The 27,567-nt window shown below is 52.0% G+C and overlaps 1 protein-coding gene across 7 annotated transcripts; it reads left to right on the top strand.

The window, feature by feature from the left end:
- Positions 1-34: 34 nt before the first annotated feature.
- TIPARP (TCDD inducible poly(ADP-ribose) polymerase) lies at positions 35-27,046 on the top strand. Of its 7 annotated transcripts, none has more exons than XM_054639274.2 (7): positions 35-245; positions 996-1,136; positions 11,910-12,907; positions 21,498-21,666; positions 22,946-23,127; positions 25,928-26,203; positions 26,360-27,046. In XM_054639274.2, the coding sequence occupies exons 3-7, from the start codon at positions 11,973-11,975 to the stop codon at positions 26,805-26,807; spliced, it is 2,010 nt and encodes a 669-aa protein (XP_054495249.1). In that variant the 5' UTR covers positions 35-245; positions 996-1,136; positions 11,910-11,972; the 3' UTR covers positions 26,808-27,046. The 7 variants fall into 7 exon arrangements, with proteins under 7 accessions (XP_054495249.1, XP_077040354.1, XP_077040356.1 ...); XM_077184239.1 differs by having other exon boundaries at positions 993-1,136; XM_077184241.1 differs by lacking the exons at positions 35-245; positions 996-1,136 and adding an exon at positions 9,274-9,459.
- The last annotated feature ends 521 nt before the right edge of the window (positions 27,047-27,567 follow it).

The following is a 27,567-nucleotide window of genomic DNA, read 5'->3' as shown; positions in this document are numbered from 1 at the left end:
ATCCCCTCCCTCAGCCCGGCCCCGAGCCCGGCCCGCTCCCCTCCCTCAGCCCGGCCCCGAGCCCGGCCCGATCCCCTCCCTCAGCCCGGCCCCGATTTTAGGTCCGATCCCCATCCCGATCCCATCCCTATCCTAGTGCCGATCCCGTCCCGATCCCTGTGCCAGTCCCACCCCGATCCCATCCCGTTCCTATCCCGCTCCCATCCCGTCCCGATGTAGCCCCTCTGCCCGCGTGGCTGAGGCAGGTGAGTTCCCTGCGGGCCGGGATCCCTCCGGGCTGTCTCAGCTCTGCTGGGAAGCACTGGAAATGGGCCCTGTTTTCTCTCGTGTTTTCCCCCGCTGTGATAAACCCCACCCTGCAGCTCCCACAGCCGTGTTTCTGTCTTGTTGTAGGCTTTTAGAACCATTGCTGCTCTGCACAGCTCCAGCCCGGCTTGGGGGGCAGTGCAGAGTGCCCCATTTTTCACTGTTTTTAACGTTCCCTCTGCAGTTTGTGGTGACAGATTGCCCGCAGAGGTTTTGGGGATGAACATCAGTGTCCAGCATCAGTGGGGAGCACTTGCCAGTGGGGTACAGGCGTTGTCCCGATGGCCTGGGCTGGCTGCAGCACTCCTTGTCCCCTGGACTGCCAATTCTCTTCATCTCTTTAATGTTTTGGTGTCAACTTCATTTAGCAAAGCATGTATTTCTCTAAAATTTAATTCAAGTAATCTCCCCCATTTATTTCCCTCCAGTTACTAGTGTTCTCTGCTTCCAAGAAAACACTCTCTGTGCATGCTATGAGGAAATGTTACATGGAAATGAGATTAAATTTAAATGAGGTTAAATAGGATCAGAAAGAATGCATTGTGATAGAGCTTTATACAACACTCGAGTGCAGTAGGACTCTGAGCTCATAATAAATTCCCAGGACCAAGCAGAGCAGATTTTCAGACTGAGAGTGTGTTGATGCAGTGTGCTAACAGGATCTGTTGATGTCATGTTATCTGCAGCAGCTATGGGAGTTACACCTCTGCTAGCCAGGCCTTCCCCCATGCTGGGCAATCTGTCTGCTGCAGGGATGCCCAGGCTGCGTTTGCGGAGGCACCAGCCCGTCAGATGAAGCTCAGGAGCTCTGAGGAGCAGCAACAGCACCTGTGAGTACCATTGTGGCCACCCCTGCTGCCACAGCAGGCAGGCAGCCCTCCCCTCAGCACGGGATCATGGAATGGCCTGGGCTGGAAGGGGCTTTAGAGCTCAGCTCATGCCAGCCCTGCCATGGGCAGGGGCAGCTTCCACCATCCCTGCCCAGCCTGGCCTTGGACACTGCCAGGGATGGATGAGCCTCTCCTGAAGTGCTGTCAGCAGTTCCTGGATGCACAGGAACTGGGAAAGGCAGTTTGCCCACAGGTGGCATCCCCAAACGTGTGCTGAGCATGGTTCTTCAGCAAGAGTGGAGATCTGGGTTGGTTTATTTGTAAAACAGGTTAAACCCACAATGTCCCTGCCCATGGCTGTGGGGTGGAACTGGTTGGGCTTTAAGGTCCCTCCCAACCCAAACCCACTCTGTGATTCCAGTAGAAAACATCAGTAATTAATCAATGCTGCCAATCATGTGATTTTTTTATTAAAGAGCATGCTTAGAGTTGTATAAAGTAGTTGGAAACTGTGGGGTAAATTAACTTTAAGATGGTTTCAAGATTTAGATTAGTCATTATTTCTGCCCTTGCCCAGATTTCTTCCTTCCTCTCATCTGGCTAAATTTGTTTTGTGTTGTGGTGGGATGCAATTAAGTCTTTTTGTTCTTGGTTTGGCTTACATGGGAAGGATGCTGTCATTTTGGAATGAAATCTGCCCAGTGACCATCTGTCTCCCCATTAGGATGAAACAGGACATTGATTTAGGCAGTGGAATGATGAAAGATTTTCTTGAAAAAACAAATGAGCACTTTGCTTTTTTAAAGCCCCTGCCACTGGCAAAGTGTGGCCCCAGGCAGAACTCTGTGTACAGTGAGAGCTTCATACCCTGAGTGTCACAGATGCTTTCCCAAAAATACACAGGGCCACCACTTTATTTATTTGACAATAAATAAAACAATCCCAGGTTTTGTTTTAAGTGCCTACATTTGTATCTTGGCTACATCCTCATTCAGAAGCTGTTGGAAGTGTGAGGCATCAAGGTCAGAGGAGCGATGGCTCCTTGACCAAGAAGCAAAAGTTCTCTTGGTAATAGGAAAATGAATGCTGTTGTCTTTGTAACTTAGCAATTAGGTTTCTTATCAAATTTCTTCTGAAGCACAGCAGCAGTGATAAATATTCTGAAAATACATGGATTTGTCTTCACTCCTCATGCTTTTTCTCCAAATTTATAGGTGGACTAAGCTGGAAAATTTAAATGAGGGCAGTGACATTTCCTGTCAGGACTTGCTTTGTTTATTTTATTGTTGCCACTTACCTGTGTATAGAGTCAAAGCACCTTTGTGTCAGATTACTGCAATTTATGATGCAGGAAGGGATTAATGTGCTGAGTTTGGGATCAGCTGATGGGGAATTGTTTAAATACAAAGGAAAACCTCCTTTGGATGAGCGTGACACTCATGAGCTGAGCAGCTTCTCCCTGTGTGTGAGAACTGGGTGAGTGAGAGGCTTTCCAGTTCTCCTGTGTGCTGTGCTTTCCCTGTAACATTCTGTGGTGTCTGAGGTTTAAAATTGGAGCCATAATCTGTGTTATTTTCCAGACAAATCAGTCCCTCCATGTGGTTTAGAATCCCAGAATGATTGGTGTTGGAGGGGACCTTAAAGCTCATCTCCTTCCAAGCCCTGCCATGGGCAGGGACACTTTCCACTGGAATGTAGCCCCCCAAAGAGGTGCCAATCATATCTAAAATCTGGGGAATTGCTGGATTTCTGTGGCATTTGCTGTCAGTGAGGGAAGCTCAGCGTGTAGCATATGTGACCCATTTTTTGATGTCTTGAAATGGTCTCATCTGCTCCAGTTTCCTTCTTTAGCATTTTTAAGGTTCTTGTGCCTGTGGACCACATGAATGAAATCATGTCTAGGAATAGATTCAGCCTTGCTCAGCATTTATTCTGGGAACAGTTAGGAACTGGCCACTTTTGCAAAGCAGCATCAGAGGCACTGTTTGGAAGATAACCACAGCACAAAGGCAGTCAAGCAGCCATGTCCATGGGGGACAGTGAGCTCGTGTCCCTTGGGCAGCAGCCCCACAGGGGCTGTGTGTGATGCCACGCTGGGAGGGGTGAGGTGAGGATCCTGGTGCAGCTCAGCAGGCTGGATCCCTGGCAGTGGGAGGGAGCAGGCAGATGGCATTGCTGAGGCAGGATGTGTCATCCTGGCACCCGCCCACGCCTGTGCTCCATCCCTCAGCACTGTGGGATGCAGGGCTCGGGGTGCTGCTGCCACTTCCCACCTGGGTCTTCTCCAGCCTTCCCCACTCCTGCAGCCTCCAGCTTGGCAAGCACCTGGGCCTGAGCCACAGGAACATTTTGGCCTGTGGTGTGTGGTCAGAAGAGCTGAGCACCCCTGTGCTGAGTGCTCCTACAGTGCTAATACCTAAAGTAAGAAGCATGAGCTAAAGCTGAAGTGCCACGTGAGGAATGGTTGGCTGGGGGAATAGAAGGGGGTGTTACTGCCTGCTTCATCTCCTGGAACAGTTGGGGATTTATGCATCCACAGAAAATTTGTGTTATCCAGCTGACCAATCGTGGCTCAACCTGAGCCTGGTTAGAAAAAAACCTTCCAAGTTTTTTTTCCCTAATTTTAAAAACTTTAGGAAATGGAAAAGACAAAAAGTCATGAACAGAATGAACACAGTAAGGCAGTATCCTGTACCCTTCAGGAATGCTGGATCCAGCAACACACAGATGGATGAATCCCAGGAATAAAGCATTTCTGGTGTGCTCCCACACAGAATTCTTGTGGAAAGAAATGTCCAAATCCAGATTCTCATTTGCAGAGCAGAGCATCTCCTACTCACAGTGCTTCAGGCTGTTTCCAAGAACAGCTGCTGAGCAGAGCAGGCATTTGGCTGTTTCTGCATCATCCTAGGGCTGGTTTTATTTAGGCGTTCTGCAGCCTGGGCCCACCCAGCTGCTCCCTGAGCCTCACATTTTGGTCCTTCAGTTCCTTCATCTTACAAGAAAAAGTGTTGTTGGATTTAGCATTGATTTTGTCCATTCAGTTACGTTATTCTCAGTCTAAAGTGTTTACACTCCTGTCCTGTTTCCCTCCTTGCTGTTTGACTCCTGCAGAGCCTGGGAGGAATTCAAATTTACAAGGCCTCTCCCTTTACTCTTGTACAATTGACCTTTTCCAGGGATATCTACAGGGATCTTCATTCACACCTTCAACTTCTCCAGGAGCAGCTCTTAGCTGGTTGTCACATGTAAAACAGGCCAGTGCTGTTACCTTCCAGGCATCCTTTTGTTAATTTGATGGAATTTGGGGTTGAAGAATGAACTTTATTTGCATGTATGTAGTAAATTACCTGTTAGTAAAATGGAGCTAAGTGTTAATTACATTATTTATTTGAATGTAGATAGTGACCTGTCTGTGTGCTAGGTAGAACTAGCTGGTGATTTTAGAAAATATTTTGCTTTTGGTTGGCCAACACTGCATTGTAAAGGAACATTCCCATTTTGTTTAGTTTGAAAAGGAGTTGGCCTAAAGGAGAAGGACTAAAACACTGCCATCCACACCTTACTGCCCACGTGGTGGCAGGATCCACGTGGCAAGTGTCCAGAATCATCATTATCCTTAAAAAATCTCAAAAGTTCAGTGGTGTTTTATGAATCAGTTTGTTAAGGATTGGCAAGTGTTGCTTTGGCCTTGAATAAATTTCCAGGGTTTACAAGGATTTAAGAGACTTCCACGAGAGGGTGCAGCAGTTCAACAAAATCCCATCTAAACCAGCTGAGCCTGTCCCCACTGTGGCCATATTTTGACTCATTTCATGTATTAATTTGGGTATTTACACCAACTTCCAAATCGGGTGGGTGCTTCAGCAAATCAGTTCAATGTCCCAGAGTGTCCCTCCAGTCTGGTACTTTCTGGTGTCCAGTGTCACCTGGTCTCAGTCTGTCCCTGATTCCCTGCAAGTGCTCACTACATGCATTTTAAAAGTAAAGTGTAGGGATTTTTTTTAAATATTATTGTTTTAGTTTGGAAACATCATAATTCCCCCCTCAGACTGGTCCAGCTGCAGAAGGAAACTCTATCTAGAAGGCTGAGTTCTGGAGAAACTGCTGACCTGAGTGTGGGTGATAGAACAGAAAGAGAAACAAGCTCTGTGCCAAATGATTTCTTGTTCCATGAGATAGTCAGGAGTGACCCAGCTCTCTGGATGGCGCTGCTGTGCTGACATCCTGAAAGCACAGAGGTGGTGTCTGCTCATGGCCAAGGGTCAGGGTCCATTCCTCTGCCTGGGCCACTAAAATACCTCTGCAGAAATGATTAACTCCTGACAAATTTGCAGGAAAAGGGCCCACCTCGGAAACACGTGCTCCCTGTCCAAATTCATCTGTCCTAATCACTTCCTGAGATAAGATTATTTGACAGTGAAATAACCAGAGGTGTGGTGATACTCATGTACAATACATGACTGATAAATGCTGTTTTTACCAGACTTGATATTCAGTAGGAGAAACAGCATGTTGTGCTTTCAAAACTTTTAATTACTAGTACAAGATGTTAAAAGAGGGAGAACTTGAAACCAAATAAATTACTTTGGTTACTGCCAGCTGCAAATGTAAAAGTTGGGTCTGAATTCAAATGGTTTCATTGATCAAGTGGAACCACTCTAGTTTTGGGACTTTTCTTTTGAGCAGTGTAAAAAAGAAAAATATGAGGTTTACTAAAAAATCTCCAACACCCAGTGAATATGTAACCAGCAAGACAATTTTTACTTTAAAGATTAGCGCCACCTTCTTCCATTGACCTGCTCTAGATTATCAGGTATAAACAGATAAGGCCTGGAGATTAATAGAATGAATGAACAGAACCAAATGAATGAGCAGGAAATCATTATAATGAATAGAAATTCATTAATGAATTTAATAAATAGAGAATCTCATCTTGACATGTTTTGACTGTGACGTTTCTGCCTTCCTTGTCTTGAGGACTGACCAGAGCAGGGTGAGCCCAGTAGGTGTCAGTCCAGCCAAGGCTTCCTGAGCGAGTGGAGCTGTGAATGAACTCTGCTGCCCTCCTGCCCCTTCCTTCCCACCAGTGAAACCTGGCTGGCATCATTTCCCAGCACAGAGACACAGCCAGCACATCACAGGTTCCCTTGTCCCTCCTGTTCACTTTGGATTAATGTCCCTCCTGTTAACTTGGAATTAATGTCTGCATCCTTGACCTTTCCTTTCCCTGGGTGCTCTCCTCCCCTGGTAGAGCTTGGGGTGGTGTTTGCAGGGCATTACCATTTGCCATCAAGCACTGGGATGAAAAAGCACAAATCCAGGCATTGGGAGCTGCCCTGAGCATTTGAATTTGGGAGCTCCACATGGCCTGACCTGGCCCAGAACCTTCCCTGCCCCATGCCCTGGGCTGAGCCCCAGCGAGGGCAGCAGGGGAGGGGAAATTCTGCCCCACTCAGGTGAGACCCCACCTGCAGAGCTGCCCCCAGATCTGGGGAACACCATCAGGAGGATGTGGAGGTGCTGGAGAGAGGCCAAGGAGATGCCCCGGGGGCTGGAGCCCCTCTGGAGCCAGGCTGGCAGAGCTGGGGGGGCTCACCTGGACAGGAGCAGCTCCAGGGAGAGCTCAGAGCCCCTGGCAGGGCCTGAAGGGGCTCCAGGAGAGCTACAGAGGGACTGGGGACAAGGATGGAGGGACAGGACACAGGGGCAGGGATGGGTGGGAGATTGGGAATTGGGAATTCCTGGCTGGGATGGGATTCCCAGAGCAGCTGGGGCTGCCCCTGCATCCCTGGCAGTGCCCAAGGCCAGGCTGGACACTGGGGCTGGAGCACCTGGGGCAGTGGGAGGTGTCCCTGCCATGGCAGGGCTGGGAATGAGGTGAGATTTAAGGTCTTTGTCACCCAAACCATTCTGTGATCCCTTTGTTAGTTGTCAGCACGGTGCTGTTTGTTGCCTTGTGTGAAACGCTAGAAAGGACAATGAACTTTCCTGTGCTGGGATGTGTTCTAGGAAGTGAAGAATGTTCATTGTGCAAGAGTTGAGGTGGAAAAGGAGTTCTGTCATTAGAAAAAAATGTGTTGGAGCCTGAGAGCTTTGTTGTTTTATCACAAACATTTAAGTCAGATGTTTCCCCTCTTTTCATCAGCGAATCCAAGTGTGCATACTGATTATCCTGTATTTGCAAGTCAGAGTTGTAAATTGCTGTATTCAGCTGGGGCCGTTTACCATCTGAAAGAAATAATTAAATCTTTCTTTCTCTTGCTTAAGATTTAAACATGTATTTAAAGATGAGATCATGCTTTCATGGTGGTCAGAGTTTCTTTCTATATTTGTGTTGGGTGGCCTCAGAAATGGGTGTCCAAGGGTCTGGTGGCTGTGTTTCCTTTAATTATATATTTGTTTGGGGAAGGATGGCTATTCCAGCCTCTGTCTTTGCCTGGTTCCATCCTCCCAGCCCCAGTGCAGCGGGAGCTGTGCCCATCCCACTGTGCAGATCAGCCATATGTGCCTCTTATTTATAGCTCATGCGTGAAGGGAGCCATTCCAAAGTGGTAATTTCTGTTCTGGTGGTGGCACATAAATACAAGTGTGTGTGAGCAGCTCCTTCTCCCTGAACGAGGATGTGACACATCCCAGTCACCCTGCTCAGGAACGCTCCAGTCCAGACAGACTGGGAGGCTCTGTCTGATGCTTCAGACACTCAAGAGCTCAATTAATTTATAGATGATAATTTGTTTTCAGCTCCTGAAGATATAGATGCCACCTTTACTCAGCCTCTCTTGAGTCATTCTCTCTCCAGCTGCATTGGAGAGGGACTATTTACAAGGACATGGAGGGACAGGACAAGGGGGAACGGCTTCAAAGTGACAAAGAGTAGGTTTAGATTGGATCAAATTCTCCCCTCTGAGGGTGGGGAGGCCCTGGCACGGAGAAGCTGTGGCTACCCCATCCCTGGAAGTCCAAGGCCAGGTTGGACCGGGCTTGGAGCAGCCTGGGACAGTGGAAGGTGGGACTGGATGGGCTATAAGGTCCTTCCCTACCCCAGAAAGTCTGTATGGATTCTATGGAGCTCCATTTCTGTAATTTGTTGGGGAAATGGCATATCCTACCTGCACTCTAAATGCAGCTGTGCAATATTTTCCAACTGTGCTGTACAGTTTGGGCCACCTTAAAACAAGTTTCCTTCCAGCTGCCTTTGTTTTCTGTGTGCATAATTTCATAAAGTCACTGGGCACAAGGAATGAAAGACTGGCTTTAGAAAGAAAACAAGAACACGAGTTGTGGGAGGGAGCCCAGAGCGGTTTGGGATGGAAGGACCTTAAAGCTCATCTTGATCCAGCCCCTGCCCTGGGCAGGGACACCTTCCAAAGGTCAGGTTGCTCCAAGCCCTGTCCAACCTGGCCTTGGACATTTCCAGGGATGGGGAGGGAGTCAGAGGCTCTTGGGGCAGATGATACAATAGGTGTCATCAACACCAGTGTTGCACTCTGAAGTTATTGCCTCCTTCCCAAGTTATCTTATCTGGCCGTTATTAGCGCTGTGGATGCGCCGGCTGTGGCTGGTGTCCGTGTGAGCGGCTGGCCGTGCCCCGCTGGGGTTTCTCGGGAGCAGGCGGTGATTCAGCAGGGAAGCATGCCAGGCCGGCACGGACAGCTGAACCGGCCGTGCTCCCGCACACGTACAGCCAGACGGCGACAGCCCGGGCACGGCGGGGACACAGTGGGGCTGGCTGCTCTTAACCAATCCCACCTATAAAACGCTCTGTAAACAAACACGAACTGCCTCCAGTGCCTTGTTACAGCGCGGCTTGGGTTGGGAAGGACCTTAAAACCGGTCTCATTCCACTGCCTGCCGTGGGCAGAGACACCTCCCGTAGCCCAGGTTGCTCCAAGCCGCCTCCAAGCTGGCCTTGAGCACTTTCCGGGCTGGGACAGGCAGAGCCTCTCCGGGAAACCAGTTCCACTCCACGCTCGCTTTTCCGGAGTGTGTCACCGGCAGGAGCACAGCCCCGATCGGGGCAGCGCCGTGCCAGGGGCTGCGTGTGGGTGCACCGAGTGAGTCAGGGTGACTTTGTTCTGGGACGGGCTCCCTGGTTGTCTCTTACTCATTAATTAGCGCGGCTGGAGAGGAGAGCTCGGCGGCGCGGGGAGGCTCAGGGAGCCGTGCTCGCCTTCTGTGAGGACGGAGTGTTCCTCGGTGCTGCGTGACTGGAGCGCCCGGGCTGACACGGCCCGTCCCCGGCTCGCGTGCGAGCCCCACGCACGCAGCGCCGTGCTCGGGGACATCGCTCCCTCCCCGCCGGCCCGAAACGAAACGCTCGGTGCGTGATAAACGAAACGCGAAGGGGCCTCGCCGTCCTATCGCTCTCGGGAACGGCCTCGGGCGGCGCTTTCGGTTCAGGCCGCTGACACCGGCGCGGGGCGTGCTGCAGCCTGGCCGGCGCCGCGGGGGGACCGGCCCCGGGGCGGGGAACCGGCCCTGCCCGCCCGCGCTCCGCCCCGGCCGCGCTGCCCTCGCGGCTGCCTTGGCAGCGCTATTTAAACGGGCGGCAGAGCGAGCCGGGGGAGCCGGGCGAGGTAGGGCGGGATGCGCGGCCACACGCGGCCCTCGGTGCGGACACGGCGGTGCTGACCCCGCACCGGCCGCGGGCACGGTGTCCGGCACCGCCCGCCGCGTTTATTGCAGCTCCCCCCCGCCTGAAAAGTGATTTCGCTCTGGAGTTACCGTGGATTTGGGTCAGAAGGCGGGAGCAGCGCCGAGGGAGCCCGCGCCGGTAGGTCCCAGCTGCGGGCTGGCTGCCCGGCAGCTCGGCCGCGCTCGGGGTCTGTGTCTGGGCTCCGCGTCCTTTGTTGGTTGTTGCAGCGTGTGCGACCGGCGGAGCGGCTTTCAGCGCACAGGAGGCGCGGCTCGCGTGCCATGGCGAGCGCTCGGGGAGCGAGCCCGGCCAGAGAGCGGCGGCTGCGGGAGCATCGCTGCGGGAGCGCTCCCGCTGCTGCTGCTGCTGCTGCGGCAGGGCTGAGCCTCGTCCTTCCTGCCGCTTTATTTTTAGAGCCGTTGGGGGATCCGGCTCTGCTCACTGAGGCGCTGCTGTAAAAATAGCAGCCAAACTTAAATGCTGGTCGAGCGAGGAATATGAATGTTGAAATGGCAGCGAAGGTATGGCTGAAGGAGATCAGAAGTCACTTGCTCAGCACCTTGGCGCTGCAGGGATCCTTGAGCCCTGGCGGATCCTCTCGCTCCTCGCCAGGGCAGGGAGACCTGGGCTGCAACTGCGGGAACGTCTCATTCTCTCCGGAGTCGAGGATTTTTAAACCTTTGGAGTTACCTGAAGGTGCCTTTGGTGGTTTGGAGGAATTGCCTGGTGTCTGTGGAAGAATAACAGATACGCCGATTACCTTGGGGTTAACTGCCAAACAGATGTACCAGTTGCTTTAAATTTAATCTAAAAATGGGAAAACTGACGAGGCACAACTTTTTTTTTCTTTTCCTGGCAATTGTGACGTGCTGTTTCCCAGGGAAATGGAAAAGCCTTATAAATGAATGTTCCAAAATACAGAAGGCTCAATGAGAAATTTTCCAGGGGAAATCATCAGTAGTAAGAGATTATTTCCAAATTTTCTCTGGTGTTTTGGATTTTGTTTTGAAGCGAGGAGTAACTTTGCTCGGAATGCATTTATCCAGGAAGTAATCCTTAATGTGCTCCGCTCTGAGCATTGAGCCTGCATGCGAGATTGAAGAAGGTTTAATTAGATATAATCAAATATTACAGGATTCCTGATTAAAAGGCATAGCACTTGCTTTTGGTGACGTGCGAGACACACTGCTTATTTGTGCTTTAAAATAATACAATTCTGCAGCTTGCAAGCGATGCCTTTCTCGGTTCCTGAGTAACCATCACCCTCCTGTTTGCTTCCCTGCCCAGTTTTAATTCCTGGTGCCCAGCGTGGCGAGAGGAGCCGGTGTGTCACGCCGGGTGCCACAGGGCGGGGACAGGGACAGGGCCGGGCTGGGAGCTGAGCGATCCCGGGAGCCCCGGCAGGGCCGGGCTGGGGGCGATCCCGGGAGCCCCGGCAGGGCCGGGCTGGGGGCGATCCCGGGAGCCCCGGCAGGGCCGGGCTGGGCACTCTGCGATCCCGGGAGCCCCGGCAGGGCCGGGCTGGGGGCGATCCCGGGAGCCCCGGCAGGGCCGCACGGCGCAGTCCGTGGGAAGTTGGCCGTGGCTCTCCGCAGGCAGCGGTTCGGTTCCGCCGGGCCGTGGGAGGTGACACGAGGGAGGACACATGCCAGTGGAACGGGAACGTGTAGGTTTGCTCCTCCGGTGGGAGAGGAAACGGTGCAGGAATGTCTGAAATGCGGGCGGGGGACGTGTCTCATGCTGCTCAGGTCTGTGTGTGAGGGAGGCACAGGAATCAGCGCTGTCGTGTTCTCTTTTGTGGGATAGAACGAAGCCAAGCGCTCCCGTTTGTGGAACATCCTGACAGGGAGGAGGCGTCGGACCATCCCCCTTTCCTGCCCACCCTCGGGGGACTGCGTGTGCGTGCCGGAGTGTCTCAGAGCCTGCATGTGCCGGGAGAGGAGGAGTGTGGGTTTGGGATTAATTAGCCTGACTTTAGCTGTTTTCATGCTTTACGTGCCTAAGGGCTACCCGCAGTCACAGCGAGGGGAGGAGTTTGCTGTTGCTGGCTCAAAATCCTCTCCAGGGGTGATCTTGTTCGTGTCAACCATGAGCAATTAGAGAGATTAACTGTCTTGTTTTCCTTTCTGCCCTAGGTTGGTTCCTGGGAGGCTCTGGGACGTTTGAAAGTGATTTGGAGAGAGCAAAGTCTGTGTCCGATGGACACCGAGCCGCAGCCGGCGTGCGTGGTGCCCCAGGTTCCCTGCCCAGCCATGAAGTGCTCTCCTTCAGAGGACTTTTCTCCCCAGGTGAGGCTGGCTGATAAGATCCCCCCGGTGAAGCCTTGCTTCAAGAAGAAGCAGCAAGTGCAGAAGAGACTGGACACACAAACTCTGCGGGCTCTGCGGCCCATCTTCACCAGCCTGCTGGGAGCTGGGGCCTTGGACAGGGTCTTTGTGCCCCGAGGCCAGCGTGGGGGCCATGGTGATTTATGTGAACCTGCTGTGAAAAAGACTCTGGACCTCGGTACCTCTTGCCCTCAGACAGAAAATAATGTGACTGTGCTGATGCCAGCAGCTCCAGATGTGCAGGGTCAGCTGCCAGGAGCTCGTCCTTCCCCTGGGCATCCTGAGCAGGACGTGCAGTCAGGAGAGCAAGGTTTCTCCCCAGAAACTCCTGGAACTGCTGCTGATAATGGTAATGAATCATTCCAGGATCATCCTTTGCACCCAAGTGCTGCTGATGGTGCAGCTTGTCCTTTGTTTCCTGACAAGGTTCTGGAAAGCTACACATCTGGCTTACTCCAGGAGAACAGCTGTCCAGTGCAATACAACTTGACCCCGAGCAATAAATTCAGTGCTGGGATATTCCAGGACAAAAGTGAAGAAGCTTCCCTTGACCTGGTGTTTGAGCTCTTGAACCAGCTGCAGTATCACACCCACCAGGAGGACGGGATTGAAATCTGTGTGGATTTTCTCCAGGGCACTTGTGTTTATGGCAGTGATTGTCCCAAGCATCACACGGTGCTACCCTATCACTGGCAGGTGAGGAGGACAGCAACCCAGAGGTGGCAAAGTGTGACCAACGATTCCCAGGAGCACCTGGAGAGGCTTTACTGCAACCCTGACAACGACAAGATCAAAGTCAAGTATCGGTAGGTAACTGAATCTACTCCCTTGCTGGGAAGGGTGCAGAAATATAACAGGATGTGCCTTTTTTTTCCTGATACTTGTATCCAAGCGTGTTATAAACACTGGCATGATGTTTCTTGATTTATATCCAACAAGTTTAACTGGGCAAAAAATTTTGTACACTTGTAAAACTGTAATTTAGCATCTGGAATGTGTTCTTTGAAGCTGGAGGACTTGGAGTGTGTGAAATAAGAAAACTTCAGCTCAGTAGGAATTCAGAGACTGTTGTGGAATGCTGTGCTTGTTCTTGGCGTTCCTAATTAGTGTTTCCTCTGTGTTGGACAAAGTGGCAGCATGAAAGCCTTGGCAGCGCTGGGGACAGGGATGACAGAGCAGTTGCTGTGTGTCACTGTGAGCACAGCCTGCATCCTTCCCTCCCCAGCAGCTAAAGCAGAGGGGAGCTCTGCAGGGCCCTTGGGAAGGGGCACATCACTGTCAGTAAATGAGGATGTTCCAGCTCGTTCCCTGTGAGCAGCCTGAGCCACACGGTCAGAAATGCTGATCATCTCCACTGTTAAAGCAGTTATTGAAGTTATTGTTTTCCCTGTACAGCTTGTTTATTGACTCATTTTCTAAAATTAGCCAGCAGCTGTTAGGTTGATGTGGTTGTGTGACCTGTGTGGGCTCCTGCACCCCGAGAGCTCATTCTTCAGCTCCTCCCCTGCAGGCTCCAGTTCGAGGAGCAGTGGGGAACAGTGATGTTTGCAGGGTCCAGTTAGTGCAGGGTGCAGACTGGTCTGGTTTATTTTTTTGTTTGTTTTGGGAGGAAGTGTGTGGTGCACGTTGTGGCAGGGCAGATAAGAGAGGAGAAGTTTGCCAGGCTGGCACAACTCCAGTTCAAAGTGACATTTCTGGAGTGAAAACTGCACATTGCCTTTGCCACCTGAGCCCGTGGGGGTTCTGCTCACTGCCTCTTCCTTTCAGTTCCTGAAGCATATCCCTACTTTCTCAATATTTTATTTTCATTTATTCAGCTGAGATTTCTCGTTTGGTGCCAGACCAAATCTAGTGCTTAAAGTCAGCGTGAGTCTTTACTTTCACTTAATTTGATGTTGGATTAGACACTGAATTCAGCCTTTGTCATAGACTGGTTTGGGTTGGGAGGGACCTTAAAGATCACACAATGCCGACCCTTCCATGGGCACCTTCCACTGTCCCAGGTGCTCCCAGTGTCCAGCCCGGCCTTGGGCACTGCCAGGGATGCAGGGGCAGCCACAGCTTCTCCAGGCATCCTGTGCCAGGGCCTTTTCAGTGATGGCAATATCGGAATATGGATGCCCCACACTGAAGTGAAAATGAAGTAGGGTATGTAGTAGGGAACAACTACATTTTATAGAATTGTCTTGAAGAAATATGCCAGTCTTTAATAAAAATTGAAAAATCTTCTAAGTGCAGAGCAGATAAAATTTACTGTATTTTACAACAGAGGAACTTTTATTTCTCAAGTGTTAGAAATGATTTCTGAAAACAAAACAGCACAGCCAGAAACGAGCCCCTTAAATGATTTAACTTTGAATTCAGTGTCAATGAGCAAATGGTTTTCTTTTAGAAGTTGTGTCACCGAATCCATCAATGCACATGAGCTCTGTGTCCTAAAGGATGGACTTGGGAATGATTGATGGGAAAGGACACAGTGCTTGGTCATGGCTTAGGCACCCCCGGGCTGGGAGGCTGCTGTGCAGTGACATCTCCCTGCCCTGGCTGTGCAGGTCCCAGCCTGCTGGGGCTGCTGGCACATGGGTTTCTGCCTGTCTGATCCAGCTGGGGACAGGTGTGTGCCAGGGACAGGACGTTCCCTGAGCGTGAGGGAAGGGACAGGAGCAGCCTGGGCTGGGCACAGCCCCGTGGGACCCAGCCCTCAGAGCCTGGCATACAGACCTGGCCTTGCTGGGCTGAGTGGGTCCTGCCAAACTGCGGATTCACACTGGCTGTTGGGGAGAAATTCCTCACTGCAGGGTGGGCAGGGTCTGTGACTGTCCCTGGATCCCTGGAAGTGTCCCAGGCCAGGCTGGAGCAGCCTGGGACAGTGGAAGGTGTCCCTGCCATGGCAGGGGTGGGATCAGCTGATGTTTAACATCCCTTCCAACCTTGGAAGAGCCACATGGCTGGATATGTGTCAGTGAGACCTTTGGAGGGAAGCTCTATTTAGGACCAGAGCTTCTGATTTCAAGCTTTGAGTCTAATCCTCCTTGGATCTTTGGCTTGCCAAGGTTTTAAGCCAGGTTTTGAGGTGGGAGGTCAATGTTTTAGTGTGCATCATCAGCAGCTGCTTCTTATGCAACATCACCTTGTGAGGAACACCTGGCAAGGTGTGGGGAGCCCCAGGTCCCTGGTGGTCACTCAGGCTGGTGGCAGTGTCCCTGTGCTGTGTCCCTGTGCCCAGTGTCCCCAGCTGTGTCCCCTGGCAGTGGCAGCCCGGAGCTGTGCCCGTGCCCCATGGTACTCAGGCTGGTGGCAGTGTCCCTGTGCCCAGTGTCCCTGTGTCCCTGTGCCCAGTGTCCCCAGCTGTGTGCCCTGGCAGTGGCAGCCCGGAGCTGTGCCCGTGCCCTGTGGTACTCAGGCTGGTGGCTGTGTCCCTGTGCTGTGTCCCTGTGCCCTGTGTCCCTGTGTCCCTGTGCTGTGTCCCTGTGCCCAGTGTCCCCAGCTGTGTCCCCTGGCAGTGGCAGCCCGGAGCTGTGCCCGTGCCCCGCCAGCACCGCGTCCCATGGTTACAGCGTTATTTGTTAAAGCCATTAATCTGCCGTGGTCAGACGAGCTTTGCAGGCCTGTCTGCTCCCTGGCAGCCAGAGGAAACGCCTGCTCAGCACTCTGCCTGCCCAGCCAGGCTGCTGTTTGTGCTGCTCCGTGTCCCACAGCTCTGGGGTGTGGTGGCTGCAATGATCCTGGCTGCCCCCAGGGCGCTGGGCCCTTCCACCAAGTGTTGGCCATCAGCTCAATTAGGGAATGAGCTCTAAATCAGGGTGTTCTTCAAGGAGCTATTTATATAAACCTTCCTTCCTCTTAATTATTGGGATGAGTAATGATGGAGATAAGTTATTGAGATGAGTAATGTAAAATACACATTAAGTTGTTGCCTCTCACCTAAGGGAATGTGATCTCAGAGGAGTGGTAAACCTTGTTTAGTTACTTTGTAATGCAACTCCTTCAGCTGCTTCTTGCAGTTTGGCCTCAAACTACAATCATAAATTACTTATGTGTTTTTTTTTGTATTCTTGAGTCTGCCAAGTATGTCGAGCCACATACCAAGCTATCTAAACAAATGGGGGAACATCAGCTTAAGCAGGTTAAAGTATTTAGGAGCACTCAGTTTTCTTCATGGATGTGAGGAGAGGCCCTGGGAGAAGTTCCAGCTTTCAGCAAAGAGAGAGCAGTGCCAAGTGCTGCTTTCCAGCAGGAGATGCCCACGTTGGGATATTTTAAGATGCTCTTTGCTAAGGTGAAATACTTGGCTGAGGAGCTGAGCAGGTTTCCCCACGCTCACACACCTGTCCCATCATGCACACATTGCTTTTCAAAACAAGCAGCAGCATTAGAGATTACAGCAGGATTTGTTTAAAACAACTCTGCAGTTCCTGACCCATCAGTTCCCCCTGCTTTGGCTGAAAATTCCACTTTTCCTCTTGGCAAAAAGGGCTCCCCACTCGCCTGACACAGCAGCTTCTTGCTGTTGCTTTGATTTCTTTCCTTTTCCCATTTTCCTTTGAATTTCTGTAAGTTTATGGGATTCCTTTGAATTTCTGTGAGTTTATGGGATGGCTCCTTGTAGCTGGGAGAGGGGCCAGAGTGGAGTGGCTGCAGTGGGGAAAAGCAGGTGGCTCCCAGTGGGACGTGTCCTGCTGGGAGCTGTTCTCCCTGTGCTCACCCCTGGCCCTTGGGTGAAGTCAGGAAATGACAGCACAGGAGGAAACTCGAGCTGTCCTGGGAAGGTTCAGCTCGGGTATCAGCAGGAATTTCTCCTGGATAGGGTGGCCAGGCACAGGAAGGGTCTATCCAGGGAGGTTTGGAGTGCCCATCCCTGGAGGTGTCCCAGGAATGATGAATGTGGCACTCGGTGCTCTGGGCTGGGCTGGACTCGGTGTTCTTGGAGGGCTTTTCCAACCTCAGTGATTCCATGGCTCTGTAAATACAGAGTGTTCCACTGCAGTTATCAGGGGCATGTGAAGGGACTGGGAAGGAGAGGCATGGACACAACAAAATGTACAGGAAACTGGTTTTCCTTCATTCCTCTGTGTGTGGGATGGCTGCTCCTCTGGTGCTGACAGAATGTGCCTGACGTGTTAAAATCATACAGAGCACAGTGGAGGCATTTCAGGATGGAATCATGGAATCACAGTGTGCTTTGGCTTGGAAAAGACCTTAAAGCCCAGCCAGTGCCACCCCTGTCCTGGCAGGGACACCTTCCACCATCCCAGGCTGCTCCCAGCCCTGTCCAGCCTGGCCTGGGACACTGCCAGGGATGGGGCAGAGCCGCAGCCTCTGGGGCAGCAGCTGTGTGGGGAGTTCTGCAGGTCCTTGGCCCATCAAACAGTTAAATTTCAGGAGTTTTCCGTGTGATCCCCACAGTGCCACAGCGTGTGAGATAAGGCGTGTGTTAGTGATAACAGGGAGATGGGAAAGCAGCTGAGAGTCCCTGTGTCTGAGTTTGGGGGAGGTTCTTGGCTATACCCTCTGAGTGGCTGGGAGCTGCTTTTCATTCCTTTCCAGCAGGAATGCAGGCACAGAGCCTCGAATGAAACTCCTGAAGTGCTTTTGGAAGTGTTTGCCTTGTGCTGTGTGGGTTCCTTTTTGCTGCACTTGGCAGCACCATTTCCATATGAAATGGAACTAATTGGCTCGGAGCTGTACAAAGGCAGGGAGGCCCTGAGCCCGAGGAGCCGGCAATCGCTGCCATCCCTGCTCTTGTTTCCTGTCAACAAACAGATTGCACTTTGGGGAACAGCTGTCACCTGGCTGAGGTCAGCCTGTCCTGGCCATAAAGCAGCCCCTCCTGACACGGAGATCAGGGCTTGCTCGCAGGAGCTGCTCCCAGCTAGGGCAGCAGGCTGGGTGCTGTGACAGGAGTGCCCTGCCAGCACCCAGGGACACAAAAGGGCTGTGACAGTGCTGTGCTCAGCAGGAGCAGTGATCGGGAGGCTCCTTCCTGCTGGGTGCTCCGAGCTGTTGAATCAGAAGGATGAGTAATAATTGGGAATCTGATTCCTGTAGTCATGTGTACACAGGAGTGGTTTCTTTGGGGAAGTTGGTTTTGGAAGGTGTGATGGGGAGCATTCATTTTTAGGAAAAGCCTGGAATGACAGGACAGAGGGGATGAATTTCCACTGCCAGAAGGCAGAGGTAGGTGGGATGTTGGAAAGGAATTCCTCCCTGGCAGGGTGGGCAGGCCCTGGGTCCCTGGCAGTGCCCAGAGCCAGCTTGGAGCAGCCCTGGACAGTGGGAGGTGTCCCTGCCTGTGGCACTGGGTGAGCTTTAGGCTCCGTGCCTGTACCAGCCCTGCAGCACTCAGAGCTGTGCTTGTGCTCCTCTAAAACACCAACAGTTTAGGTTGGAAAGGACCCTTAAAGGTCATCGAGTCCCACCCCTGCCAGGAGCATCTTCCACCGATTTAGCAATGAAACAAACAAAGCAACCCCTCCCAAACAGATCCACATCCCAAGCACATCCACATCCCAAGCACATCCACATCCCAAGCACATCCACATCCCAAACACATCCACATCCCGAGCACATCCACATCCCAAACTCATCCACATCCCAAACTCATCCACATCCCAAACACATCCACATCCCATCCACATCCCAAACAGATCCACATCCCAAGCACATCCACATCCCGAGCACATCCACATCCCGAGCACATCCACATCCCGAGCACATCCACATCCCAAGCACATCCACATCCCAAACTCATCCACATCCCAAACAGATCCACATCCCGAGCAGCTCAGAGCCCCTGGAGCCCAGCAAGCACAGGACCCTCTGTTTGTGCTGCCCTGCAAACAGCTGGGGTTGGAATTAGGAAATAGGGTGCCTGTGCAATCCTTGGGAGAGGGGGACGTGTTCAACATCCTCATTGCTGTGGAGTTTGAGAGCTTACCCATGCCTACACCCCAGCCCCCCTGTCCTAGGACCTCATGTTCAGGAGTGGCCAGGAGTGGGTTCCTGGGAAGAACAAACAACTTCTGGTACAGCCTCTTCTCCTCCAGCAGCCCTGCCTCAAGGACTTCCTGATCCAGAGTGGGGGGAACATTATTTTTTTTTTTTTTTTAATTTTTTTTCCCCTGCCAGGCATTCATCCAAGCTGTACATGTACACCTACATATGCAGGCCAGTGTGTCAGCAGTTGTTTCAGGTTCACAAGCTGCCCCCCTGGCTGTGAAAATTCCAGAAGATTGCTTTTGCAAGCACCCCAGTCACCAACTGTAAAGGCAGGGGAAAACAGTGTTTCCAGCCTTGAAAAAATAAACACAGGAAAAGCAGAAAAGTCACTGCTTTTGGGTTCTTTTGTCCCCTGAGGACAGAGCCTTTGAGCTGAGAGGGAAATGTGTCTGCAGCATCTTTCCCCAGTGTGAGGTGTCACCTCCCACGTGGCCCAGGGTCACCACAGAGAGCAGCATGACTTGATGAGAGGGCAGATGCAGTAAAATCTGAAACTCACGTGCTGCCCTGGCCCTGGTGCCCCTCTCTGGGGTTTGAACTGAGAGGCCCTGATAAGATCAGGCTCAGAGGGGTTGTTTGTGCTCTTGGCCTGCTGCAGACGTTCCTGTGTGCCTGGCACAGCCCAGTCCTGGTTCCTGCTGTGCTCCCACTGCTGTGTTGGGAAGAGCTGCTGCTGAACATCCATCCCTTGGGAGCGTTCCTGGCCTTTCCTCCTGCTGTGCCTTTCCATGGCAGCACATTGGCTCTGCTGTCTGAGCTCTGCTGTTGCTATTTCAGTACCTGTGCTTCCAAACTAAACCCTTGGTTGGGTGCCCAGCCCTGGCACAGGCTGCCTGGTGGAGCCCCATCCCTAGAGGGCTTTGACAGCCCTGGGGAGGTGGCACTTGGGGACATGGTCAGTGGTGGCCTTGGCACTGCTGGGGGAATGGTTGGACTCATGGGTCTGCGGGAGCTTTTCCAATTTAACCAAATCTGTGATTTCCATGATCTTTTGATACCAATATCCTTTAAGTGATGTTTGGTTTCATACAGGAGTTTGAACACTCAGCCCCCCCACCCAAAGCTGGGCCCATCTGTGGGAGGGCCCTTCCCCTGCAGCTTCCATCAAGTGCACCAAGGAGATAAGATCTGCTGCCGTGGTGTCAGCAGCAGTGTCAGAGCCTGTGCAGTGGCTGAGCTCAGCGTGGCTCCCCCAGCCCTGAGCACAAACGTTTCTCGTGCCTCCTCGGGGGCCCTTTGCAGCCCCTGGCTCCGGGGGCCGCCGGGCTGTTGCTGGTGCAGGGAGGAACTGGTTGAGTCAGAGAGAGAAGCTCAGCAGTTTCAGCAGGCAGGGAGCTGGGCTGTGAGCCGTGCTGTGTCTCACAGCTGTTCTGCTGGGAGCAGCTCTCATTTCCTGCTGGGCCCTGCTGCTCGCAGTGTTTCTGTTTTTCTGAACCTGTTTGCGGTAACTGGCGCCACGTCCCCGAACTCGGAGAGGAGCTGCAAACCACACATCCTCCTCCCAGAGCACTCACAAACTGATTTCTGTGCTCATCTCTGTGTACGTGATGTCTGGAGAGTGTTTGTCCTGCTGGGGGGAAAGAGCCCGGGGGATTCACAGACGGGGCTGCAGTTCTGCAGAAGGATGGGAGGAAGAGCCCAAATATCCTTGTTGTGGCTGCACCAGTCTGAAAACATCTATCAGTACTAAAACTTGCCAGTCAAGGAACCTGCTCAGTCCAGTGTCCTGCAAAGTTTACACCTTCTGTTATTTCTTACATTTAGGGAACAGAGAAAATGAAACTTATTATTGGGGTCACATTCTGCTGTTGAGAGCTTGTGGGGTTTTATTTTGAATTGTGCTGTTCTGCAGCACCAAATTTGGGTTGTGTGCCCTGTTCTTCTGAAAGTTCAACGTGCTCATTCTCGCTGTGCAAACAGTTCCACTGAACTGCTTTATTTTATAAATAGAGACCTTTATTTGGTGAGTTGGTAAGGAGAAATTCTTCAGAAATCTGTTCTCACCTCTCAAGTCTCTGTGGGACCTTTAACAAGGGCACTTAGTGCCAAGACAAGGGGAAGGCTTTAAACTGCCTGAGGGCTGGGCTGGATGGGATATTGGGAATTGGGAATTGTTCCCTGGGAAGGTGGGCAGGCCCTGGCACAGCTGGGGCTGCCCCTGGATCCCTGGCAGTGCCCAAGGCCAGCTTGGACACAGGGGCTGGCAGCACCTGGGGCAGTGGGAGGTGTCCCAGGGGTGGCACTGGATGAGATTTAGGCTCCCTCCAACCCAAACCATTTTGGGATTCTACACCTCAGACATCTGCTGGGTTTGAGGTTTTGTCCCTCTGTGCTGAAAACCACGTGTTTAATGGCATACAAAAGGTGAGAATTGTCTCTTTCTCCCATTTTCCCCAGGGGCCAGGAGTGCTGGGTGGATCTGAACCTTATGAAGTTTTATGAAAGCGCAGAGTTCGACCAAATGCGGCGCCTGTCCACAGCCTCCTGCCCCAGCTCCAGCTCCAACTGCTACACGGTGTGGAAGTACTTCTGCAGGGACCACTTTGGCTGGAGAGAGTACTCCGAGGTATGGCCCTCCCCAGCCCTGCTGCTGGGCTGCAGCACACTCTGATACATCCATGCTCAGCCTGGTTCCTCTGCAGCTGCTCAGGGAGCAGATTTGGGGATCCTGGGAGGACGAGGAGTCAGTGTTGAGCTGAGAAAGCAGTGAAGGGACAGCTCTGCTGGCCTGGGCTGTGGGTCTGTGATCCTGTGACTTGAATTACCCTGGAAGCATCAGAGACACCAGGGCTGGCCAGGCTGTCCCTCTGGGGGACAAACCAGCTTGTGGCAGTACCAAGGAAGCTCTTCTGGAGCCTGATTTGGTTTTATGGCAGTGGGACAGCTTCTGCAGCCTTCAGAACAGCACCTCCATTGACCTTGGCAGCTTTTAATTGATTTCCCTGTCCCCAGAGCTCTGCTGAGGCAGGACATGCACTGCCCGAGCTGTGGGGTGCAGCCCTTGGGCTGATGTTTGGAGTGAAACCTCATCAGTGCTGGCAGTCCCAGAAATAACTCCTGAGTGTAAGAGCTGCAGAGAGTTGAGCAGAAACACCACAAACAACACAGTGAGGGTGTTTGAGCTGCGAGGAGAGCTGGGTTTGTGCAGTGTAGAACAGGAATATGAATTTTGGAGCGTGTGGTTTCTCATGTGTACATTTTCCTTCGCCGTTTTCCCCTCCTTTCCCCCCTTTCTCCCCCATTTCTTCCTGTTTTTCCCTCCTTTTCTCCCCTGTTTTCCCCTGTTTTTTTCTGGTTTTCCCTCCGGTTTTCCCCTGTGTTTTCCCCCCATTTTTTCCCCTGTTTTTTCCCCATTTTCCCCCCGTTTTTCCCCCCTGTTTTTCCCCCATTTTCTCCCCTGTTTTCCCCTGTTTTTTTCTGGTTTTCCCTCCGGTTTTCCCCTGTGTTTTCCCCCCATTTTTTCCCCTGTTTTTTCCCCATTTTCCCCCCGTTTTTCCCCCCTGTTTTTCCCCCATTTTCTCCCCTGTTTTCCCCTGTTTTTTTCTGGTTTTCCCTCCGGTTTTCCCCTGTGTTTTCCCCCCATTTTTTCCCCTGTTTTTTCCCCATTTTCCCCCCGTTTTTCCCCCCTGTTTTTCCCCCATTTTCTCCCCTGTTTTCCCCTGTTTTTTTCTGGTTTTCCCTCCGGTTTTCCCCTGTGTTTTCCCCCCATTTTTTCCCCTGTTTTTTCCCCATTTTCCCCCCGTTCTTCCCCATTTCCCCCCCCCATTTTCCCCCCGTTCTTCCCCATTTCCCCCCCATTTTCCCCCCGTTTTTCCCCTCTGTTTTCCCCCCGTTTTCCCCTGCAGCCCGTGGTGAGGCTGATTGAGGAGGCGAGCTGCCGCGGGCTGCGCGAGGTGCGCTTCATCACCTGGCACAACCAGTACATCCTCAACATCAAGGATGGCTTCCAGCAGAACTCCTGCTTCCGCAGGGAGATCAAGAGGAGGCCCCTGCTGCGCTCCTGCCTGCTGCTCATGCCCTTCCTGCAGTAGGTATCCCCAAAACTGAGCCATTCCCACTGCCCTTCCTGCAGTAGGTATCCCCAAAACTGAGCCATTCCCACTGCCCTTCCTGCAGTAGGTATCCCCAAAACTGAGCCATTCCCACTGCCCTTCATGCAATAGGTATCCCCAAAACTGAGCCATTCCCACTGCCCTTCCTGCAGTATCCCCAAACTGAGCCATTCCCACTGCCCTTCCTGCAGTATCCCCAAAACTGAGCCATTCCCACTGCCCTTCCTGCAGTATCCCCAAAACTGGGCCATTCCCACACCCCTTCCTGCAGTATCCCCAAACTGAGCCATTCCCACTGCCTCTCCTGCAGTATCCCCAAAACTGAGCCATTCCCACTGCCCTTCCTGCAGTATCCCCAAAACTGAGCCATTCCCACTGCCCCTCCTGCAGTATCCCCAAAACTGAGACATTCCCACTGCCCTTCTTGCAGTATCCCCAAAACTGAGCCATTCCCACTGCCCTTCCTGCAGTATCCCCAAAACTGGGCCATTCCTACTGCTCCACATGGGGCTGGATGGGGGAGTTTAATTCCAGGCTGTGACATGGAGCAGGCTCTGTTGACTGGGAAATGGGAACGAGAACCCAAAATCTGGGTCATGCTGGCAGCTTTTTCCCCTTCTGCCACTTTCCAAAGGAACATTTATCTGAGGAACTCCTTGTTTAAATGTGTAATGTGCCTTGTGGATGTTGGAACATTGGCTTTGCCAATTCCTGTCCATTTTCCAGCATCCTGGGCTGTGGGAGGTGTCCCTGCCATGGCAGGGGGTGGCTCTGGATGGGGTTGGAGGCCCTGCCAGCCCAAACCATCCCGTGCTGCTGCAGTGGCAGCACTGGGTGTGCTCACAGAGCCCTCACCCCTCTGGGGTTTGGTCACAGCCTCAGCACACGTGGGCTGAGAGGTGTTTTTAGATTGAGGGTTTTTTAGATTTAAGGTTTTACAGGAAGGAAACCCCAGGTTATCAGAGAGAAACTGGAGGGTGCCAGTAAAACACCAGTGGACATGCTGGTTTGAGCAGTCCTGCTTCTCATCCTAATGAAAAATGAGGATTTCAGGGCTCCTGTTTTACCACTGCTAAAATTATGCAATTCCCAACTAATTCCCAGCTAATTTTCTTGGACCTTGAGGGCTCCACACTCGTGAGGGATTGACCAGAACTGTCTGTGCCAGCTACCAAACCTAGAGGCTAAAATCTGAGATTCTCTTCTGTACCAAACTTCATTCTGATTTTATTTATCCAAAGACCTTTTAAAGCTCACTTAAATCATGGATTATTGGCAAGAACAAGAGTATTTTAAATATTTATGGGATCTATCCTTGGATCTATCCTTCAGGAGACAGTGTTGCCTCCGCTTCCCACATGATGCTACCTGAGATTTGTTCTTTCCCTCACCTCCCACCTGCTTAAATCTGTTCTAGAATTGGAAAAGAATCCTTGAGTAGGAATGAAAAATGTTGACTTTTTAATGGCTTCCCCTGTAGAATAAATAACATAAATATTTTACACCAGTCAGAAGAACTGAACAAAGTACAACAAGGGATTGCAGGATTTTTATTGGATTTGATTCTTCCTCATTAATCCACAATTTACTGGCAATCTCTGCTTGCTCTTCCAGTCCAGTGTGAGTGAGGCCCTACAGGAATATTTTTTTCCTCATTTGCCCATCAAAGAGGAACACCAAATTAAAAACAAATGCCCACTTTGGTATTGGATTGCTATTTTATTAGCAATTTGTAGAACAAGTTTCTGGGTTTCTGCTCAGCTGTTAATAACCAGTGAGAAGAACTTGGAGTTGAGTCAAATCCATGCAAATGAAGGGAATCCTGGCCTTGGCCTGGAGCAGGAGGGAACAGCCAGAGAACACTCAGAGAGTGTTTCTGCCCTGAAAAGTGGGAGGGCTGTCACAGCTTTCCATGTGTTGGTTTAAAAATAGACCTTTTTCCACTAAACTTCCCCTCCCAATGCTTTTCCTTGGGCTTGATTTGGTTTCTGGCCATCTGTGGGGTTTGGAGAGCAGCTCCACCCTGGGCTGGCAGCAGCCAGGCCCTCTCCTGCTGCCTGCCCCAGGGCACTGAAGGGTTGGCAGCTTTTCCCAGAGAAATGCTTTGGGAAAATCCTCCTTGGTGGACTTTGGAGCTGGCCCCACGTGTTCCTGCAGCTGCAGGAGCTGTGCTGGTGTGAGCCAGGGCCCTGCAGGTGCCACACGGTCCCAATGGTCCCCTTGGCACAGGGGGGAGAATCCAGGCAGCGAGGAGTTACTCAGCTGAGTAAGGGCTGCTCTCTCAGGTGGGAGCAGGGAACACGAACCACCAAGGGCACTTCTCTCAGTTCAGCAGCTGCCAGAGTGTGAGGATTGCACAGAGCTGCAGGGGTAGGAGCAGGGTCCTGCTGGTCTCCTTTGCTGGTTTTCCCAAGGGCTTTTTCCTGGCATCCATGGGGCATCTTGGCCACAGCTCCCTCCCTCGGCCCTGCCTGTTCTCCAGGCAGCATTCCCAGAGGAGGGGCAGGAAAATAACCAGCTGCAAATGCAAATCCACCTCTGGCTGTGTAAATGGCAGTGAGAATCTGCCTGTTTGGGAAGGGGCCCTAAATCCCATCCAGTGCCACCTCCTGCCACAGGCAGGCACTTCCCATTGTCCCAGGGTGCTCCAAACCCTGGCCAACGTGGCCTTGGACACTCCCATGGTTATCAGAGGCTTTTCAGCCCCGCTGGGGATGAACTGGGGGTGACTGGAGGCTGCTGAGGGTGTCTGAGCACAACCTTTGTCCTCCCCAGGACCCTGGGTGGCAGCTCTGCCGTGCCCTCGCCGTGCTCCGACCCCGCCGCCGCTCACGACCTGTCCCCAGCTGCTGTCACCTGTCCCAGCTTCTACCCCGAGACCTGGATTGGAATGGATCCAGCTCAGGACTTCATCCAAGTGCCTGTTCTGAAGGAAGACAAAAGCTACAGAACCATTTACAACCTGTTCCACAAGACTGTGCCAGAGACCAAATACAGGATTTTGAAAATCCTGCGAGTGCAGAACCAGTTCCTTTGGGAGAAGTATAAAAGGTAAGAGAATTGCAGTTCTTTAATAATGGATATTCCTAGAGGAGGACTTGTATAAGAGGGATTTGCATCTCCTCTCACAGCTGAGCTCTCCCAGAGGGTGATACCGTGGTGAGACCTGCAGCGCACACTCACCCTCGTTCCCATTTTGCGTTCCAGGAAAAAGGAGTACATGTCCAAGAAGATGTCAGGGCTGGACAGGATCATGAACGAGCGGCACCTGTTCCACGGCACGTCCCAGGACGTGGTGGACGGGATCTGCAAGCACAACTTCGACCCGCGCGTGTGCGGCAAGCACGCCACCATGTTCGGCCAGGGCAGCTACTTTGCCAGGAAGGCCAGCTACTCCCACAACTTCTCCAAGCGCTCCCCCAAGGGCGTGCACTTCATGTTCCTGGCCAAGGTGCTCACGGGCAGGTACACGGTGGGCAACCACACCATGAGGAGGCCGCCGCCCGTGGAGCCGGGCAGCATCACCAGCGACCTGTACGACTCCTGCGTGGACAATTACTTCGAGCCCCAGATCTTTGTCATCTTCAACGATGACCAGAGCTACCCCTACTTCATCATCCAGTATGAGGAGGTCAGCAGCACCGTGTCCATCTGACAGCCTGTGCTGCTCCCTGCCACAAACCTCTCAGTTTCTGTGGGAGAGGTAAAATCTGGACACTTCCTAACTGGTGGAATGACTTGGAAGGAAGGTCACTGAGGTGACCAACTGTGCACTTGCCGGTTGATTCCCTATGTGGAAATTGTACATATTTTTCCATTGTTTATAGTTGAAAATCTGTGCCTTTTGTTATAAAACACTGTTTATTTATGTTAGTAAATATTCATGTTTCAGAATGTGCCTGTGGTTGTCATTTCAGTGGCGTTCTGTGCCTGTCACACCCTGATCTCAGCATTTCAGTGTGGCTGTTTCCAGGGACTCAGAACCACATTTCATCCCAAGCATATTAAATAAGACATTCCCCAACCACTACTTCTTATTATCATATATCAGAGACACTGGGGGAGAGATCACAAAACTACCCCCTCCTCATGCTTTGCATTATTGAACAGGACTACACAAATAGAACATTTTCTAAATGCAAGGAAAATCAGGAAGAGAATACCATGGTCTGGGGGGAGGGTTTAAAACCTGGGATGGCTTCCCAGCAGGAGCAGGGACACACAGTCTGTCACTTGTTGGTGTCCCTGCCGTGAAGGGGCTGGTGCAGGATGGGCTTCAAGGTCCCTCCCCTCCCAAACCACTCTGTAATTTTCACCTCCAGGCCTGTGGTTTGGATGTACCTGAGGTGCCCTGTCCTCACTGGGACCTTTTCCAGGGATTGTGTGTCCCTGTGCAGCTCCTGCAGCAGCCCAGG

Source organism: Agelaius phoeniceus, chromosome 10 (genome assembly GCF_051311805.1).
Source record: "Agelaius phoeniceus isolate bAgePho1 chromosome 10, bAgePho1.hap1, whole genome shotgun sequence".
NCBI lineage: Eukaryota > Metazoa > Chordata > Aves > Passeriformes > Icteridae > Agelaius > Agelaius phoeniceus.
The sequence above is the reverse complement of the archived record's forward strand: the minus strand, read 5'-3'. Positions and strand labels throughout refer to the sequence as shown.